Source organism: Callorhinchus milii, unplaced genomic scaffold (assembly GCF_018977255.1).
Source record: "Callorhinchus milii isolate IMCB2004 unplaced genomic scaffold, IMCB_Cmil_1.0 Scaffold8, whole genome shotgun sequence".
NCBI lineage: Eukaryota > Metazoa > Chordata > Chondrichthyes > Chimaeriformes > Callorhinchidae > Callorhinchus > Callorhinchus milii.
This window is the reverse complement of record NW_024704749.1, coordinates 16831823-16853499: the sequence shown is the minus strand read 5'-3', so window position 1 is coordinate 16853499 and position 21677 is coordinate 16831823. Positions and strand designations below refer to the sequence as shown.

The window sequence follows — 21677 nt, the reverse complement described above, 5'->3', positions numbered from 1 at the left end:
ATGGTAACTGTCCAGGACATACCCATGCAGCACAATGTTGGTTCATTGTTTCCGCACAGCGCATTTCATCAAGAATATAATGAGGTGCGATTCTTTCACGGGTTTGCGTCTTGACTGAAATTGAAAGCTCAGGGGATTAATTTTCAAAGGGTTTGTTAGCATAAATTCAATCGGTGTTTCCACTGCGTTTCTACTAACAAAGGGATCATAGGGTGCAGTTTGCTACCCATCACTCTGACACCCAGTAATACAGACAGATTCATAGAATTCCACCGTGAGGCTTTGAACAGGAAGGACAGAGATACGTGCTGCTTTACAGTTCAGTGTTCACGTCAACACATGTTGTCCCCATTTCCCAGTGAAACAACGGATCAGCACACCAACCTGTGCCAAGCCGCACCAAAAAAAAATTGCTGAGCTAATAATAACAATCCTTGCGTGCAATATAGCGCTTTTCACGTCTTCTAGACGTCTCAAAGCGCTTCACGGATTGTATTGTAAAATGAATTGTGTATGTTTTGTGGGCGAAACCCAGCAGTCAATTCAGCACGGCAATATCTCACATACGTGGATTACGTGACCAAATTATTATTATTGTTATTATTTTGAAGGGATTATTACCCCCAGGAAGCAATCTGCTAATCGACTAACAACCAGGTTCCTACTTATTGCTACGTAAACAGAGGCGTGTAGAGTAAAGCAACTTGCCTTAGGTTTTGCCCTGCCAGGGGAATCGAACCTGGGTCCTCTTGCTTACAAAGCGAGTGTAAGGACAGGCTCAGTGACTGAGTAACAATGTCTTAAGTGGCTCTCATTTCTGATTCTGTCCTTATTGTGGGCATCAGACACCTGTGAACCACTTAAGTTTTTTCATCCGCAGTTTAGAATAAAGCTTGAACCTTTCAATCGGATCGTGATCTTTGCCGCCCTGCGTTTCAGTTAATAGCGTGCAATTTATTCCATGCAGCCGGAGGCACGGGCAGCATTTGAAATCACCAATTCTTAATAGTGGGGCTTCTGTGTGGAGTTGTTATCAAAACATCAGCAAACGAAGGAATCCTGCCGAAACACATTTACTAAATTTGTGAAAATTTGTGATTTCCATCAGGATTTCCCTAAACTGCTAATAAAGTCACGCATCTGCACCCAGTCTAAACTGTTCAGTGGAAACCAGAAAAGGCAGAACAAGACAGACTGCGCATTGCAGGGTAAGGCTGGAGGGGAGGGGGGGAAAGAGGTAAATGACATGCGATGCAAGTGAAGGGGAAGGAATCTTTCCCCCACTCAATCCATTAGCTTTGTAATGCAATGAAATTTATGCCATCTGAATGATATTGAACAAGAAGTGATTTGTTGTCTCCTCCTCTGAAATATCTTTGCCTACAAAATCAATATTAATAATAATAATCTTAAGATTTGCATCTGATCCAGAGCTTCACTCTCAACCTAACGGGAAATGTAGCACATCTCAAAACATTTCACATGGTGTACTCTGAAGTGCGGTGACTGTATTGCGTTCGGGAAACTTGACAGGCAGTTTGCACACGGCATCCACGGCCTTTTTTGGGGGAGAGAATTCCAGATTTCTACCACCCTTTGGAGTATCGGCATAGACTGTATGCGCAAAGTTCTGATGTGGGGCTTGAACGTGTAACTTATTGACTAAAACAGAAGGGTTATTTTGTTGAAGCACGGGTGACAGTAGTTTTCCCACTAATATATTTTATTAAGTTAATTTAGCCCGATATTGTGCTTTGACGACAGACTGAAATAAAACCTCTTGCAAAGAGAAGCTAAGAAATCTTGGGCACATCTTGCCCAGAGCAATGAATCACCCGTTTGACTTGGCTTGGCTTCTCTTCCCTTCCACTGTTTCACTATTCCATGCTTTTTATAGCTCCGTCAGACAAAGGACACTGTGTTCATTCAAACAGCAGAAAAGCGCTCAGTTGTAGACATAACTGATCTATGTTCAGACTTATCAGCTAGCACTTTAAACACACAAGTTCACACCCATGCACAGCAAGCATCGATTCCTTGAATTTCGAGCAAAACAAGTACTGCGTTACTCCCTGGAGTTCTGTGCGAAACATCTCAGTGCAATGCATGTAACAAGCATCAACGTCAAAGCTACTGTAATCTACAAATTACCTTGAGTAACTAATGCATTGACACGGGCATTTTCATTGCTCTCTGGCGTACAAAGTGAGGGGGGAGAATGGATGGGCCAGTTTTGATTTATGCTTCATGAATTCAGAGACACACAATGCAGTTGCACATTGAATGAATGAATGAATGAATTAAATTGATGCCACGGTGCTAAATGAAGGCTGACAAATAAACATAGCTGGGATTAAAGCAAGAGGTGCCTTTCCTGCAGGCTTGTTGTTGTAGGTGTCAATCCCAGTGCGGGCAACTGAAATCAGACAGGATTCCATACATCATCCCTGCCGTGTGAAACAATGCAAAGATGTTTAGATATTCGGGATCAACTGGTGTCTGGAATAAAGCAAATGATCCCTATTCCTCATATACCCTCACAAACTGTCATGCACTTTTATTCAGAAAACATCTTAAAATAAGACGATGCCATAGGATTTGAGAATTACCTCAAAGACCCGCTTCGCTCCTCAGACAAGACAAGATGAAACAGACAAAAACTAAGGACAGCAAAGCAGACACAGTCAGTGATGGACCTGGGATATTGTAGCTAACTGCAGTTAGATGTCTTCCTACCTTGATGAGATCCTCTTTGTTGCTGACCTTTGACTTTCATCGCTGGCAAACAAAGGCATGAAATCATTGTCCTCCATACTTTTATCACAGAAATCGAGCAATTCGGTGCAATACATCACCCTCCCAATTGAACCCTGCTGTAGCAGTCTCCAGCTGCTAGCAATGCTGCTCCTGCACGCAGACTACACACAGGGCTGCACTTGGCAAGAGATGGATTGAACAAATAAGGAGAGACGCACCCCCTGCTCAAGCAAATATCATCTCAAGCAAAGCCCACGGGAGGCCCGACGAGAGGGAGGGAAGCCCTTCAGGCAAAGAACAACCCCACCCTCTACTCCGTTTTAGAGATCAATGAATTGCTGGAGTTTCTCCCCTCGCGCACTGACACAGCAATGCTCGACGGCATTTGAATGCTGCTATTTCACCAGTGACGCACATTCAATCAGCTCATGATCTGATTCCGTTGCTGTAACTGCGTGTGTATATACACACGCGCAGACCCAAGCTTTTTTTTACCCCACGAAGGACAGCCATGCTGGAAGCCCACGTGGAAATTTTATTTGCAATCTAGCAAGCATAAAGAACTCCGCGCACTTTAAACGCAAGATACCCTTTCCTGACCTCGTGCGATTTGTGGCAAGTTTATAAACACGGTACTAAGTCTCCTGCGTATGGGTAGAGTATGAAACTGTGTCTGCTTGGCTCAACTAACATACAGCACAGCACGTTCAACTTTGGCTTCGAAGGTTGTGGGTTCAAATGCCACGTCGGGACTTTGAACTCGCTTTAGTCCGGGGCTGTCACTCCAGTGCATTGCTGGGTGTGTGCTGCATTGCTGGAGGTGCCATCCTTCGGAGGAGACACTTAAGACCAAATTCCGTTTGCCTGTTCGGGCGTACGTTAAGATTCCAAGAGACTGTCCCAAACGAGAAAGGGGTTTCTCTCAACCCCCCTCACCACCTCCCACCCCCCCGATAAAACTGATCAATCGCTTCACAGCTGTTTGTGAGACTTAAGTCATTCACAAATTTTGCTGCCGCCTTTGTCTAGAAATACACAATCAATACAGTAGACACTGATTCCCCTAAAGCAAACGCTTTGAGAGTCTTTGACCTTACAGACCGCGCATCAAACATAGGGGTTTATTATTCTCCTCACGCACACACACAGTTTATGAGGCCAATAATTATTACGCTCTTATACGCACAAAATAAAACACCGTTAGTTACGCAGGGCTAACCTACGCAGGGCTAACAGTACAGCAGCTCCCAACAAGATACTGAAGGGATTCAAGCAGCGAGGCACAGGAATTTTGGCCTGTAACCACAGCAACACAAGACCAACTTCCCCCTTGGAGTTTCCGACAGTGTAGATGGTGCCGGGCCACCGATAACACTCGTGTGTCATATTCCACCTTAAACGTCACCGGAGCTTCACTGTGATCATCGTTATTATGCGGTGGCTGTTTTTCCCCCCGTAGGTAAATGTGGCATCCGTTTTGCACCCGGAAAAGTCTCACTCAAGGCTCCGGCAGAAATGACTAATTAATTATCCCACACTTTTCCCCGCATAACAGTCAAAGTTACTGAGTGAGGCGAAAGGTTTTGTGGGCCAGAAGAAACTCCCTTCTCTTTTTCGATCAGCTGTGGGGTCTTTGATCCCACGGAGCAACCCACACTTTGCGCTGGATTGCTCCAACCCAGTTGGCTCAGGGTCCAGAAATTGACGGCTAGATTTTATGCCCTGTACCCGGGTTTGAGATCACAGTCTCGGCTGAATCTCCAGCACAGCAGTGAAGGAGCCCTGCCCTGGCTTGATACAGTGACGGGACGGCGGCAGAGAGGTCACTCTGGAACGATCAGATCAAACAAAGCTAAGTTCACTTCACAACTGTCTGAAGGGTATTGAATCCATCTTGATATCCCTGACTTTCCAGCGCCTCGGGACATTCAACTGACGTGAAACGCTCCATACAAATATAATTTGTTGTTGTGCAAATTTGCTGCTGCATTCAATACACACAGACACTCCACTATACAGTAAGTCTTGTGAGGATGTCGTCCCGACATCAAAAGCTCTGTGTCAATCGCAAGGCTTACATTTTTTTCATGAAAAGGATTTGAAAACCCTCCTAAAGAAGGTGCAATCCCTCATCCAAACGCATACCGATCAGGAAAGCAAAAGAGTGTCACGATTCTTTTATTAGAAAAACTGTTTAAAAGGGCTTCAAAGCAAATGAATTTGTTTCTTAATAGAGGTCTGGCACAGTTCCTCCCCAGAAGAATGTCATCAGCTTGACGGCAGCAAATTCGGACGTGCCCAGCAAAGTGCAAGTGTTCTCTTTAGACGTTATTGTAACGTCCACCTGACCAGGCAGACGGGACCTCGGTTTTAATGCCTCAACCATAGGAATGGCACCTCCGACCCTGCAGCACATCCCCCCAGTGGTGCACTGGAATGTCAGGCGACGCTGTGAGTTCAAAGTCCCGATGTGGGGGTGTGATCTCACAAGCTGCTGACTTAGAAGCGAGAGTGCTACCACTGAGCCAGGCTGAGCCCCTAAGAGAAGTGGCTTCTTTTTGAAAGGTTGAGGACGTCAATAGCAAAACAAGTCTCGCCGTAGCTGTGTGCTCGAAGATGGGACTGGGAAGCTCTAAACATAATTCACACTGGGCGCATTTACTACATTCCCTGAGCTGAGATATTTCTATATTTATAAGTCTGAGGTGAGCAAGCAACAGTAGGACCAATTAGCCGATACCTAAATCTGCAGACGGAAATCACAATTGCGGAATTAACATGCCTTTAATCTAGGGGGAATGAAGGGATAGAGGGATTCAAAACAACAGGGTAGAGTCTTAACCCTAGAGCCAAGACAGCTAGAATTAAGATGCAAAACACATTTCTTTGCACTGAGGTGCGTGTGGGAATATTGAATGCACGCCAACAAAAGACTGTAGATGTAGAATCTATCCAGGATGCTTTTAGATAAATACTTGGGGAGCAATGGATATGAAGAAAACAAGGAAACGGGATTAAAAGATCTGGCACGATCTAATAAATTAGCGCAGTGGGCTCAGCAAATCAACTCCTGTTTGTACGCGAAGCCTCTGTGTCGTGTGAGTGACAAGCGGTCCCTCTCTCCCTCGGGTGAAGACATTTTTGCAATAACATCGGAGCCCACCACTTAAACCAATAAAAAAACAAGAGATGTGTGGGAATGTGGACGATTACAAGACACGCACTGCGTTAAGCACTCAAGAGCCCGGTGGGAATGCAGCGAATTCGACTGTAAAACAATCAGGCTCCGGCTCTCAGCCTCTCCACCCGGCACTGGTCACACACTGCACCCGCGTAAGAAAAGGCCAGCCCTTACCGGTTGCGAAGCAGGCCCCCTCTCTCCCACACGGCTATTCCGGCTTCACACGAGGCCAATCCATTCATCACCATCCCGTCCGTTTGCACTGCAACGAGAACAAAACCCAAATTTACACGCAATTCTGTGCACTTCGTCGGGCAGGTCCCGAGGGAGAGATATATACAGTCCATTAAAGAAAAACTACATTAACTATTACAATGCTTACAATGGGTGGTGGAAAGCCAAATGAATTAGGACAGCCATTATAAGCAAGTTTTGGTCAGTGATAGGGAACGGCACAATGTGGTTAGTAACTCGATGTTATAGAGTATCTCATCAGCATTCAAAGGCATACACTGAGACGTGTGACACTGACACTGACATAGCCAGCATACATCTCCAGCGATGTGCCCTGGCATTGCTCTATCCTCTGACACAGTTGTGGAAATGTTAAGTGGTTATATGGTCGTCTTGATTAATGCTCAGATGCTTGGGCTTTGATGCGGTTCTGTACATCGATTAATATTTAATACCCAGGATCCATGCAGAATTGAACAGCACCCAAGCGAAGGAGAAGGTAGAGAACTAAACTGAAGTCAAAAGACTGGATTGAATTGCCTTCAGAAACACTCATTGCTAACATTTTATTCTGAGAAAAAACACAGATGACAACAGATTTCCAGGAAGGGTGATGGTGTCTAGAAGGATGAGTCAAACAGCCTTTTTCACCCGATGTTATGATAATGAAGAACAGTTACTGCTCAGAGGGCTTTGAGACATTTATTTTACAGGAAAAGCAATATATAAATGTGAACTGTTGCTGTTGAGTATGTATTCGCAGTTAAAGATTACGATTAAGCACTTGGTGCAATGGACCTGAGACTGTTCAATTACATTCATCATGAAATAATAGTCATTCTGATATAATTAGGTTGACGTCCAAAACATTATTGTACATGAGGCAGCAAATGCGTTCTTTAGACTTGGAAAGGAAACTGGTAAGTGATTTAAACGCACACCAACAATATCAATCTATTCCTTGCCCCAAACCCCGATGCATGGAGGTTAGGTGACTGGCACAAGATGTTCGATCGTAAACAGTCAGCTTGCCACTAAAATGAGCTCCAATCCAACAGAAGTTTCTGAACCCAAATCTCAGTCTAGTTTGCGAAACTAGAAGCAATTCAAGGAAGTGAGCTCAAGTTACAAGCTGACGTGAAAGGGGATGCACTGGTATACTTCAACAGTAAGTGTCAGACTAAAGAAACAAGTTTACTGGTGGAAAAGGAAACCAGACATGAAAACGGATGTTAGTGCTAAAAGCACACAATTTATTGTACACAACCTCTCCATTCGGTAATAAGACATGAACTGGAATCCATAATATTAATCACCATAGTCAAACATGCTCTAAGATAAGGAAATAAGAAGGAAGAAGAAGACATCAGTCCCGATGACCGACACAACGAGGCTGGACCATCGATTATGGATCAAGAAAACAATGGAGCAACGTCAGCTACAATCCTGGACATCAGCTCAGCTCCTCATCTTTAAAAAGGGAAGAGAGTTTCTCTGGGTGTCCTGACTGACAATCCCAAAATACAAGTGGTCATTTACCTTATGGCTATTTGTGGGACATCGCCGTGCGCAAATTGGCTGCTGCGTTTGCCTACAAAATATACAGTGTATGCTGCGCAGCACTTTGAGACATCCTCCCAATGTGAAAGGCATTATATATCTAATCCAAGGATAAATTGGAAAGTGAAGCACTGACTGGAGGTCACTGAATTGTCAAGCAGGGCAAACAAAGAGGAGATGGAAGATCGAGAAAGACAAATTCAACAGGACTGTTTGGGTGTATATGGTAATGCGTGCGGACAGGCCCCTATTCCTGAAAGTGACAATGGAAGGAATCATGAAAGGCAGAAATAACAAGAGGCAACTGCAAGGAGACAAAGCTGGAAACGGCAAAAATCACCTCCTATTTGGTTAGGAATCAAAGCAACCACGAGAGGTGACACGTAAAGGATGGACGATTGTAAAAGGGTCTCAAATAAAATGCCTTGAAGCTGAAATTTGAGCTAAAATGCCGGCTGTTTCAGCAGTCAAATGTAATTTTGTTGAACCAAAGGAGCTGATATTCAGGCCACCCGCGTATTGAACGGTGGATTCAAAGTACCGCAACTAATGACAGTCTGATCCCTCAAGCTGAAATGATTATTTGTTTATCGGGCTGAATTGTGCTCGGACAAGTAGATTGAATTGCTAGGGATTGCAAAATGTTCCTTTTTTAAAACAAAATGCAGAAACCTACCGTATGCATGAACTTGTGGCTGGATATCCTGTACAACATAAGCACATTGAAGAGAGACATCTACTCCATACTGTGCCAACAATAGTCAGTACACTTGGGCCATTTCCTACCTTACCCGATGAATTCCAAATTAGCTGTTTTGTGAGGTTGACCCCAGCAACGAATTGGCTCAAGTCGCCTTTTGGGTTAGAACTTGTGGGTTCAAGCCCCATATATCAGGACTTTGGGCTCACAGGCTGACACTGAAATGCAGAGCTGCATTGTTAAACGTGTCATCCTTTGGAAGAAACATCAAACCAAGGCCTTTCTGTCTGGTCAAGTGGACATTAAGGATCCTGTGCAACTGTGCAGCAAGCGTTGGGAATTTCTCCTGGTGTCTTTGCCAACAATCTGCCCGATGAGTTGGACATTCACTTCACAGCTGTTGGTGGGGTATTGCTGTTTGCAAATCGGCTGCTGCGTCTTTTGTTTGCAAATGCTGCATTTGTCATTCCCCGAGGCTTGATTACGGGAACTCCCTCCTCATCGGCTTTCCGAACGCTTCCCTTCACAAGCCGCAGATCATCCAAAACTCTGCAGCTCGTGTACTCTCACGCACCAGGCTCCCCGACCCCATCAGTCCCACCCTCATCAGGCGCTCCATCCCCCAGAGGATCGAGTTCAAGATCGTCCTCACCTTTAAGGCCATCCATGGCCTCGCCCCCTCCTACCTCTCTGACCTGCTGACTCCCTACCAACCTGCCCGCTCCCTCCGTTCATCGGGCTCCGGCTGCTCCATGTCTCCCGCCCTACCATCAGTGACTGGGCTTTCAGCCTCTCTGCCCCCACACTCTGGAACTCCATCCCACGGTCCCTTCGCCCTCGCTTCCTCCCTCGCCTCCTTCAAGGCCGGTATCAAGACCCTTCTCTTCGACCGTGCCTTTGGTCTCCCTCCCACCTCTCTGCCTTCCCTCACCCCTATACCACCCCTCCCCCCCATGCTCCGGCCCCGACACCTCACTGTTCAGCGCTTTGGGACGTCCTCCCGACGTGAAAGGCGCTCTATAAATGTCATTTTGCTGCTGTTGTTGCTGCGTTTGCCTACAAAATACACACAGCAGTTCACTGCAATTACGCATGAAATGCTTTGAGAGGTTTCAAAGTTATATTGAAAAACAAGATTAAAATTTGTATTATAAGCCCACGAGGAACTGGGTTGAGACTTCCCAAACATACTTTGTGCAGAACCTTTATAGCCAGCAGTAAGAATTTCATCAGCCTGGACTGTATTCAAGCCCTGACCCAATAAATAAAACTATGTACTGTAGAAACCTCTTAATTATACTCTGTGACACAAGGGTTCAAGTATATCCTTTGCACGCAAAAATCTATTTTTAAAAGACGCAATTTCACTCTTGACATCATTCCCACACGAAAAGAAAAAAACAACCAGAGTTGGAGGAGTGACAGGAGAACACGACTCGGGCGTATAGCAATGGTACCAATAATAATAAATGGTAATAATCCTCACATTGGATATAGCATCTCTCACATCAGCGATGTGTCTCAAAGCCCGTCATTACTGTAAATGTGTAGTGACTGTACTTTGTAATCCAATGAAGAGCCAATTGGAGCAGAGTGAGGTTTCACAAGCAGCTATGAAGCGAATGACCAATTTTTCCTGTGAGCTGATTGCCCTGAACACCGGGAGAAACTACCTTCTCTTTTGAGCAATGCAACATTTCTTCGGGTCTTTGACATCCACCTGAACAGGTAGACCGGATCGCAGTGTGCAGTGCGATCATCCGAATGGTGGCATCTCAGACAACGCAGAGCGCCCCCCTCCTCTGCCCCTACACTCCAGCGGACTGCGAGGCCAGCCTATGTGCGTTCAAAGTCCCGGCGCGGGGCTTGAACCCACAACCTCCTGACTCAAGAGGCTCAGAGCCCTCCCAACTGAGCCAGGTGGTGACACGCATCAAGCGGCAATCAATCAGCACGAATCGATCGCATTCCACAACAGACATCACGTTAAGGCCGTGAACCTCACTCGTGTCAAGGGTTCGGATTGCACGAGCCGTGCTCTCGTGGTTTATTCATTTTTAAAATTAGATTAACCCGAGAGCCACAATAACTCCTTTGTCAAACATTAAGGAAATTACAGCTGTTTGGAGATCTGCAGCGGCCAACAATCCCCCCCCACCCCGAATAAAATTGGGTTGACTCACGCCATAGCTGCCCGTGGGACGCTGCTGTGCGCAATCGGCTGCCGCATTTCGCCCACAAAACACACAGTCAGTTCTCTTTACAGTCTATCCTGTGAAGCGCTTTGAGACGTCTCAACAACACGATAAGGCGCTGCATCAAACGCAGGGGTTACCATTACCGTCCGTCACTCTCCGAGTAAACGTAGGGAACAGAGTACAACATTTCTGCGGCCAGTTATGCAAAGCACAGGAATAGTTGTTACATTCTCCGCCCCCCCCACCCCCACCCGCCCCCCCACCCCAAACCCCTTTCGTTTCGTGTCCCAGGAATTCCTATGACAGTGCAATCACAAGTCATTCATAAAAATACAGCTCCACTCCCCAGATTTACACTGTACTCTCACTGCTCAAGTTACATTTCAGGGTCGTGTGTTTGTGTTGGGGGGTGTGTGTGAGTGTGAGTGTGTATGTGTGGGTGTGGGTATGTGTATGTGGGGGGGGGGTGGTGGTGTGTGTGTGGGTGTGTGGGTGTGTGTGGGGTGTGTGTGTGTGTGTGTGGGGGTGTGTGTGTGTGTGGGGGTGGTGTGTGTGTGTGTGTGGGGATGGGTGGGGGGGGTGTGTGTCACTGTGTATCCAGGTCTGTGGAGCCTGAGGGTCTGTCTGTTTTCTAAGCCAAACACCACACTGTAGAGCAACGTACAGCACGTCCACCATCACCACCATCATCATCACCATCATCATCATCATCACCACCACCATCATCATCATCATCACCACCACCATCACCACCACCATCATCATCATCACCACCATCATCACCACCACCATCATCACCATCATCATCATCACCACCACCACCACCATCATCACCACCACCATCACCACCACCATCATCACCATCATCATCATCATCATCACCACCATCATCACCACCACCACCACCATCATCATCATCATCATCACCACCATCACCACCACCATCATCACCACCATCATCATCATCATCACCACCACCACCACCACCACCATCACCACCACCATCATCATCATCATCACCACCACCATCAGTAACAAAATCAAACAGGAAAACAAAACAACATGTCCATCACATCAACACAAGACAGAGAGAGAGAGACAGAGAGAGAGAGAAAAAGAAACTAAATGTTAAACTGTTTGCTGACCAGAAACAGTGGGTGTGAGGGGGGGAGAGGGGGGAGAGAGAGGGGGGGAAGGAGGAGAGAGGGGGGGGAGGGAGGGGGAGAGGGAGGGAGGGGGAGGGGAGGGGGAGAGAGAAGGGGAAGGGGAGAGAGGGGGGAGGGGGAGAGAGGGGGGGGGAGGTGGGGGAGGGGGAAGGGGGAGGGGGGGAGAGAAGGGGAAGGGGGAGAGAGGGGGGAAGGGGGAGAGAGGGGGGGAGGGGGAGGAGGGGGGGAGGGGGAGAGGGGGAGAGAGGGGGGGAGTGGGAGAGAGAGGGGGGGAGTGGGAGAGAGGGGGGGAGGGAGGGAGGGGGGAGGGGAGAGGTGGGGAGAGGGGGGGAGGGAGGGGGGAGGGGGGAGAGGTGGGGGAGGGGGAGAGGTGGGGGGAGGGGGAGAGGTGGGGGGAGGGGAGAGGTGGGGGAGGGGAGAGGTGGGGGGAGGGGGAGAGGTGGGGGGAGGGGGAGAGGTGGGGGGAGGGGGACAGAGGGGGGAGAGAGGGAGAGGAAGAAATATATTTTTTAAAAAGTTAACTTTGTAAACTTCCCATTTTGTAACACAATTAAACGCTATTTTTTTTAAAAAAAAACACAAAACACAAAAACAAACCCCCAATAAATAAATAAATACCGTCTTAACACATCTCTGGGATTTTTTTTTCGCGCAGAACTTTTCTTTTTTCCCCCAAACTTACTGTCCAGTCACTGAGCAACAATGTCTCCAACTGCACAGAGAGTGACTGCAGCTGTCGGGGTGTCTGTGTCCCTCTCTGTCACTCTGTGTGTCTGTCTGTGTGTCTGTGTCACTCTGTCTGTCTCTCTGTGTCTCTCTCTCTATGTCTCTCTGTGTCACTCTGTCTGTCTCTCTGTGTCACTCTGTCTGTCTCTGTGTCTCTCTCTCTATGTCTCTCTGTGTCACTCTGTCTGTCTCTCTGTGTCACTGTCTGTCTCTGTGTCTGTCTGTCTCTCTGTCTGACTCTGTGTCACTCTGTCTGTCTCTCTCCCTCTCTCTGTCTCTCTGTGTGTCTCTGTCTGTCTCTCTGTGTCTGTGTCTCTGTGTCTGTCTGTCTCTCTGTGTCTGTCTGTCTCTCTGTCTGACTCTGTGTCACTCTGTCTGTCTCTCTCCCTCTGTCTGTCTCTCTGTCTGTGTCACTCTCTGTCTCTCTGTGTGTCTCTGTCTGTCTCTCTGTGTCTGTGTCTCTGTCTCTGTGTCTGTCTGTCTCTCTGTGTCTGTGTCTCTGTCTCTGTGTCTGTCTGTCTCTGTGTCTGTCTGTCTCTCTGTGTCTGTCTGTCTCTCTGTCTCTGTGTGTCTGTCTCTCTCTGTGTCTGTCTCTGTGTGTCTGTCTCTCTCTGTGTCTGTCTCTGTGTCTCTCTCTCTGTCTGTCTGTCTCTGTGTCTCTCTCTCTGTCTGTCTCTCTGTGTGTCTCTCTGTGTCTGTCTCTCTCTGTCTCTCTCTCTGTCTCTCTCCCTCTCTGTCTCTCTCTCTATGTCTCTCTCCCTCTCTGTCTCTGTGACTCTCTCCTGAGAGCAGATGCAGAATGTAACATCTGAACCGGTTGTTTTTCGGGATTAGGGAAACATTAAACACAACAGAGATCAGAGATCTGCAGATTATATGAAACAAAGCCCTCTCTCTCCCTCTCTCTCTCTCTCTCTCCCCCTCTCTGTGTGTGTGAGTGCACTGCAGTTCCTCCCTCTCTCGTCAAGTTCCTGTGCAACAAGTGTCAATCCCCCACTGGCACCGAACCTCCACAAACCCCCTCTCTCTCTCTCTCTCTCTCACTGGTAACCTTTGATGCAAAGTATTTCTTCTTTTTTTGTGTGTGTGTGGCTTTTCCCTCTGCAATTAGCCATTGCCCAGACTTTGCAACATTCCTTTCTGTGTCACTGTTACTTTGAAACCCTTTACTCTCTGCTCCACTATCTATCTATCTATCTATCTATCTATCTATCTATCTATCTATCTATCTATCTATCTATCTATCTATCTATCTATCTATCTATCTATCTATCTATCTATCTATCTATCTATCTATCTATCTATCTATCTATCTATCTATCTATCTATCTATCTATCTATCTATCTATCTATCTATCTATCTATCTATCTATCTATCTATCTATCTATCTATCTATCTATCTATCTATCTATCTATCTATCTATCTATCTATCTATCTATCTATCTATCTATCTATCTATCTATCTATCTATCTATCTATCTATCTATCTATCTATCTATCTATCTATCTATCTATCTATCTATCTATCTATCTATCTATCTATCTATCTATCTATCTATCTATCTATCTATCTATCTATCTATCTATCTATCTATCTATCTATCTATCTATCTATCTATCTATCTATCTATCTATCTATCTATCTATCTATCTATCTCCACCCCAACCTCTCTCTCTCCCTTCCCCCCCACCCCCCAAAGCACTTTCCTTCTGCCTTGGAGTAAGAGTTTGATGTCTGACTTGTGCGGAGACTCGATCCCGCCACCTGCAGTTCAGCTTCTCTCTCGTGGAAGCCGAATAAAACGCTCCCACATGTGACAAAGAACATTGGAGATCGGTCGTATTAACCAGAATAATCCTTGCATTTCGACCCCAGCGCCTTATCGCGCCGGTCCGAAGCGCTTCGCGGGACGCCATCTGAACTGGAGCGACCGTGTAATGTTGTGTGAAACAGATTTGCCTCGCTGCTTCTGAATTACACGGCTGGGCTTTGCTATCAGTCGCTCTCATCTGAGTAATTTGCCGTCGATGTTTATTTTGTTTTAGTTTAACGGACGAGATGAAAGGCAGAGTTGTCTAACTCAGCCTCGAGCAAGTTCTTTTATCGGAATGAGTCGAGGCTTCGAAGGGGAAATGGAGGAGGGGAGGGTGGGAATTAGTTTCACCTCTGCAAATGCCCATAATTTGACTTTTCAAGGATTGCTTGGAAGCTTATAAACTCTTCAGCGTCTTAAATGTTTCGGTGTCTCCGGGTACAAAATGGTAAGTCAGGGTTTCAATAATAATAATAATAATCACACTAATAATCCTTGCGTTGGATATTACGGCCTTATCACATCTTTGAGACGTCTCAAAGCGCTTCACGGAATATACAGTAAAGTGAATTGACCGCATATTCTGTGGGCGAAATGCAGCAGCCAATTGCGCACAGCAGCGTCCCACAAGCAGTCGTGGATTGAGTGACCCAATTATTATTATTATTATTACAGATAATAGAGATAAAGGGACATCATTTACCTTCAAATACCTGTTGGTTATTCACTCCGAGGTTTTTTGTTAACTTTTATGTTGCAGTTCACTCGCACTTGCAGCTGCCTTACGAAAACAAGGCAGATGTGGGAACCCTGACAACCCTCTTCCAGCAAAAAAGACCTCAAGTGCGAACACAGGACAGACCCGTGAGACCCACAAAGAAGTCCTTCCTTTCTGATCGCGTTTATGGTCACCTCCCCCACCCCTCTTCCCCCCCCCCCCCGCCCTCCGGCTCTTTGTCAGACTCCGCCACTGTAAAGCCCTCCGGTGCGCTTCGCAGAGGGAAGGGCGCTATATAAATGCAAGTTGTTGTTGTTGTTGACGATGGAAATTGACGCACCCGTCGTTTACCACAAGGGGGCGATCTTCAGGACCTTAGTAAAAGGCTTCAGTGACAGCCAAACCCCATGTGTCTCCGCTGCTGTGGGATGGAGGGGTATCTGGAGGGGATAAGGAATGGTGGAGGATGCCTATGTGGGGTATAAGAATGGGCACAGACTAATTGGGCCGAATGGCCCGTCTCCGCGCTGTAACTTTCTACATAATTCTGTAGAATTTAACATTACTATATCATACAAACACTGTTATTGATTATCCCAATTCATATCGTGCATTATCAATCATAATATTATTTATTATCAACAATCATATTATTTATTGTCAACAGTCATTCTAATTATCAATCACGGTAATATTTATTACCAATAATAATATTATGTTTTACTATAGTATTAATTATTAACCTTAATATGTCTTGCATTTGATGTAGCACCTTTCACTAACCAGGTCATGCACCATCAATATCAATGTCAGATTGCTGTACATAATTGTTACGCACTTCTTTTGAAACGTGAATACTTTAGATGCAGATTTATTTCCAGCTGTACGTGGAGGAGAGAGGAGTCAGGGTCACTTTAAAGGGAGGAATTGGCTGGCAGTTCCAGTTTGCGAGCTCGTGGGATTAGAAACGAGGAAGCAAACGTAACTTGCGAGCTATTTATTGACCAGTTACCAACAGCCACAACCAGGTACAGTCTGGGCACAGAAGCAGACTTCAGACCTCAGACCCCAGTGCAGACTGCGAATCACCTTTAAAGGTAAAAAAAAATGAATCAGAATAGAAACTCCTGACTGCTTCTCTCTCTCTCTCTCTCTCCATTGCAAACTTTGTTGGTGACTTGCAATTAGCTTTGTTTTTGGTGACAGCCTCAATGGGGTTGAAAATAACCCATCTTTTCAGACATCGCGTATGCTCGCTTCATGTTAACGACTCGTGTTTTGGTGAGAGATGAAGCAAGTGTTTATTCTTTGGTCTCAGTGTCTCAGCATTTTTACTTCAGATGCGGAAGGCAAAGGCTTCCAAAGATTGTTTTTGTTGTTGTTTTATTGTATTGCATTGATGGCTTTGCCTTTAGAGCACCTCTGCTACTCTTAATCTGGGCTCACTCGCCTACACTACCTGACAGGGCGCAGGCTGGTCGGGTTAGTTCGTGCCCAGTTTGTGTGGAGAGTACATTGTCGGTCAGCGGAAATCATTTTATTTGTTGGGAAGGTCCTCAATTCTTTAACCCCACGTGGAAAACGTGTTCGCGCGCACGCGCGCGTGTGTGTGTAGAGGGGGAGGATGTATATTTATCTTAAAATTTTGGTCGCTCTATTCCAGGACTGTTGTGGGGCACTGCATCCCGTCTCGCGCTTTCGCCCACGAAATACTCTTTACGGTATATTCTGCGAAGCGCTTTGAGACGTGTCAACGACGCGATAAGGCGGCTGTATCAAATGTTAGGGTTAGGTGTTTATTACATCTGTGCGATTCTGTGATTGTTTTACAAGCACCGGTTACGGTCATTAAGTAACAGATGTTGGGATTATTCACAGCATTTTTGGCTTTGCTGGTGAATAGAAAAACGTGGTTCTCTAAAATGACAATCGCTCTTTCGCTGCAGCATACATTCTGAGGGCAGGAGTTGCCATTAAACTCGAAAACAGCGCATCCGTTTTCCTGTTCAGCAACACCAGGTGGAGAGTTCAACTGCTCTGTCAGTTTTGTTGTTAAATGCAACGGTTACCACAGCGCCTGAGCTCTCTTGACAATACGCTACATTACTCACCCTAACAAAGAGCCTGCCTGCCCTCTTTAACTCTCTCCGAAGGCGTCACTGACAGTTGGAGCTACTTTTGCATTCCACACATGTGAGGAGCTATCGCTATTTCCGCTCCAACTCACCATCCGTACTAACTTGTGAGTCTGCTGAGGGATCACTCCTGCGAGGTCCCGCATGCCCGGTGCACCCGCTTGATCCAGTCAGCAACAAGTGAAAGCATTGGTTATATATACCCTCAGAATCAAACTGAACACTTTTCTAGAAGATGAACCGCTTCTCCGACCATTTGACTTTTTATTAACATGTCATTTTTATAATCGGCGTAAAGGTAAAATCCTCGAGCGATGCCTCCTGAGAAAATTATATTTTTCAATAATTCTTACATCGCCTTACATGATAATCCTTACATTCAGGTGTGTTGCAGGTGAATGTATCCTGAGTTCTTTATTTAGCTCAAGTCAGTGGAAATGAGATGGCAGCGACTTTCAACAGGTCTGGACACTTCGAGATGGAGAATTCAAGACTTGATGGTTAGTTGGTTCTAATTTGTGATGTTAACTGAAACAGTCAACGATTGATAGAAGGTCTTTCCCGTCGGGAGAACTACTCGCCAGCGCTTTATAGGATTAAATGTGAAGTGCATTGGCTGCGTATTTTGTGGTATCATCATAGAATCATATAATTATACAACACAGAAGGAAGCCACTTGTCTCATTGTGTCTGTGCGGCTCTTTCAAAAGAGCTATCCAAACCAATTCCACTCCCCCACCCTCTCCCTGCAGCCCTGCAAAGCCGTCCTCCCCAAATCCATTTCCCTTAAAAGTTGCCATCGAATTGGCTTCCAGCCCCCTTTCAGGCAATGCATTCCTGTATGCATGTGTAAGTTTGACTGAAATGTTATTAAAATAACTCTCTGATCTAATGCCAATGGTGCACTTTAGAGCTAAAGTGTAATGCTGTTGCGATTGCCAATCCAATTGAAACCCCATCATGTAGGAACACAGCTAGAAATGCACTTTAATCTAATACAAGGCCTATAGTTATCTCTCGTTTTGTTGAGTTAGGCTGAATGGTCTGCTTCCTTGCTGTAATGTTCCATATAGATATCCCTGTTGTACGCATCATGTCACTTTATGTTCCTTTCTCAACTCAGTGATTGGGAGGCAGGTATGCATTTATTGTGCTTTCAGTTGCCAATCTTCCTTGGTGTTGACTCTGTTTAAATATAATTCCTTGCTTCTACTCTCCTGCCTCCACAGAAGTAGACTATGCTTGGGACAGCCTTCAGGAGGCCAAATCCGTGGTGAGTAAACTGAGCCACGGGACAATATAATACTAAGTAATCATCCTTGTATTTGATGTAGCGTCTTTCCCATCAGGAGAACGTCTTGACGGGCTTCACAGGATTTACCGTCCAGTGTAGATTGCATTTTTTGAATTAGATTTGTGTCCCTGCGAGTTCGCATCACAGACGTCTTCTCGATTTCTTCATCATGAAATCCATGAAAAAATAGCGCAAAATCACTCTCTCCGTTGAAAAGTTACGTGTGCATTCGGGTTTTACAGATGCCAAGTTCACACTAGAATACTAAACTACTGTTTAGTAACAAGTCGTTGCTGTACTGTATTCCAGGCGTGGAGTCATTCAGTGGGCTTGACGCTTGAGAGTTTTACATCTGAACTATATTAAATCAACGCAACACTCGGAGAGATTTCAGGAACCACCGAAAGGCTGTTGTCTAACCGTTCGAGATCTGGCCGGCTCATGTTAATATCCTGTTAAATTGGCGAAGTAATGTTCTTCTATTGAATAGGCTTGGGTCACTCTAACCCCGGTTTAAAGTACGAAAGTGTAACCAATGAATCAACACTGATACGCTGCTAAATAAAACACCTACATCACCGCTGCAGGTACAGATCTGATGCAGTGTCTATTGTTTACTCCAATTGCACAGTGAGAGCCTGTCTTCTGCTCTGCGTCGCTGCCCTGCCCTGTGGAGCGGGAGACTCAGTGGCCGTATGTGAATTCAATCAGGGGCCGTGCCTCGACTTGTTTGCTTTCTGAACCGTTTTCTCTGCCAATTTGCCGCGCTTCGCTGGCCAGAAACCGCTCGTTTCCATCGCTGCGCAATCAGTTAAGGTGTCCCGAGTGTCTCGCCCTGCAATCAGCTGGAGAGCTGACACTTTTGTGTTTCCTTCTGAACCTCATTCCTCTTTCTAAGGGTGGGGTGGTGGGGTGTGTGTGTGTGTGTGTGTGTGTGTGTTCTGTGGGTGTCTCCATACGCTCCACATGTGCGTCTGGTTGCAATTTGGAGTATGAGTGAAAAGTAAAAGTAAAGAGTGAAGCAGCGTGCCTTAGATATTGTGTGGCACACAGGCGTTACACCTGTGTGTGTGTAGTGTATGTGTCTGCTAGAAAAAGTTCCCAAATCAATAAAAGGGAACTTCGGCAAATCCCTTTTTGATGTTGCTCTCGCTGTCATTTCAGCCTCTCCGTGCTGCTGCCCTGTCACCCACTCTTGTTTTACCTTAAAAATGAGGGAAAGATTGATTGCAAAAATTGATTTCTGCTCATTGAAGAGGTAACGTACAAGAAGAGAATTAATTTCCTCCAGTTGAAAAATTCATCAGCCTTGCCCCTGTACATTTAATAGGGGAAAATCCTACATGCCCAGTAAAATTCTCAGCAGGGGGAATATAACTAAAAGACTGCAGTGGGGTTTTGCGTTGTAATCTGGTTGCCATTTAGAATGGTGTCAGCTGAAATAAATCCATTGGTTTGGAAAGAAAGACCTTTTTTGTGTTAACACATTGCTGGACGTGCATTGTGTGCTTAATAACCGCTCGGCCTTCACTTCCTAGTTACGGCAGATTGAAAACAAGTACCAGTTTGAAGAGCAGCGGGTTCCCCTGGCACAGACCGGTCCGAGTGGCTTGCAATATCAGGCCACAGGTGAGTTTAAAATCCTTTCTTCTTCCTTGCATTCGACGCAGCCCCTTGTCACGTCGTCGAGACGTCTCGAAGAGCTCCACGGGATTCACTGAAATGGAGCGACTGTGTTTTGTTTTGTGAGCGAAATGCGACAGGCAGTTTGCGCGCAGCAACGTCCCACAGACAACCATGGAGCGAGTGACCAGATTTATTTGGGGGATTGGAGGACACCGGGAGAGAGAGAGAGAGAGAAACTCCCTTTTCTTTTCCAATAACATCATGGGATCTTTAACGTCCACCTGAACAGGCAGACGGGACCTCGGTTTAAAGTCTCATCCAAAGGAATTGACAGGTTAAATAGCGAATAATTCAGGACTCTGGACTCATTAAAAAAACGGGTTGACACTGTGATGGGAGGCGGGTGTTATGGAGAGGTGAGTTACAATGGGTCAAAGGGCTTTCTTCATCCAATTGATCTTGTGATTTCACTGCAGCTCTGCACTGAAAGGATCAAACTATCGTTTGGTTGTTTTGCATTGTCGGATGGGCCATAAATAATTAAAAGAGCCAAGGGAGAGCAGCGATTGAAATCACTGTTCTGTAGAGAAAAAATACATCTCAGTGTATTCAACGATTTGAGGACTTTGTGAGTCGAAATGATGAATTCGACAGTTCACGTTGGGCCACACGTCATTCCTTTGGCTGAATTATATGAGGAGGCTTTTGAAATAGCTGTTTGTGTGTTGCTGTAGGAGGCAGCGTGAAGAATACCAGCAGGACTTTTAAGCCAGGCTTTTGCCCACCACTTGATGCTGCTTGCAGCAGAGATACAGCTTGCAGCAAGGATGGTGATGGGAGGTCAAATCAAACTCCCTCCTCCTGCAGGTAAGCAGATTTCTCAAATGTCTCAAGAACAATGTTTCTCGATGAAAGGCGCCACATGTGAATTTTTTCTCTCTCTGTAACACTCAACCGCAAACTTCCATCACCAGTCGTGAACATAGCACATCACCGCACATAGAGATATAGGCACAGACCCTTTGCTGTCTGAATGTCCATTGGGGCACGAAGCCAGAGAAGCAGCTGATGACCCTAAAGCTTTTGCCTCCTGCGATGGTCAGGGGATTACATTGCAGAGACAAACAATATGTTTCCAATCAATCCCACTGGCAGTGAAGCAAACAGCAGAACTGAAGCCATGTTCCACCCCACCCCCACGCCCTCCCCCCTCCCCCCAGCTACCCACATCCTGCCCCCTGTCCGGATTCAGGACTTGGCAAAAGTTGTGGCAATCCATTTGGCAAACCATCACCTCTTTGTTTTTACCCAGGACTCGTGATGGTGGGATAAATCTCGTTGCAGTATTGTTTGTGGCAAAACTATTTCTGGCTCTTTAACCACCGCTTAAAAACAACAAAACAAAACAAAAAATGCCTCTTTTAAAGTGGCTTTAGTTTCCCTGGAGGTTGTGCTGTTGTTATGGGTACATCTCAATGTTTGTACGCAGCAGTGACCTGCTGACACTGCACTTGGCAATAGCTGATTCAGTTTACATGCACCGAAAGGAACCTTTCCAAATTCTTT

The 21677-nt window shown here is 45.9% G+C and overlaps 1 protein-coding gene and 1 long non-coding RNA gene across 3 annotated transcripts in view; one reads left to right on the top strand and one right to left on the bottom strand.

Annotated features, from left to right (window-relative positions):
• The window catches only part of gpsm1b (G protein signaling modulator 1b), a 66825-nt gene extending 54247 nt beyond the window's left edge, over window positions 1-12578 (bottom strand). Inside the window, exons 1-2 of one of the 2 annotated variants that reach the window (XM_042337467.1) lie at window positions 12415-12578; window positions 6113-6200 (exon numbers count right to left, since the gene is read on the bottom strand). In XM_042337467.1, coding sequence (XP_042193401.1) covers window positions 6113-6186 — 74 coding nt within the window. In that variant the 5' untranslated portion in view covers window positions 6187-6200; window positions 12415-12578. The remainder of the gene's footprint in view (window positions 1-6112; window positions 6201-12414) is intronic. The other variant, XM_042337466.1, reaches the window with a different exon arrangement.
• Window positions 12579-17447: 4869 nt separating this feature from the next.
• LOC103183051 lies at window positions 17448-20052 on the top strand. Its single transcript, XR_488379.2, has 3 exons — window positions 17448-17691; window positions 18421-18464; window positions 20024-20052. It is a non-coding gene; the product is annotated as an uncharacterized LOC103183051 (long non-coding RNA).
• The last annotated feature ends 1625 nt before the right edge of the window (window positions 20053-21677 follow it).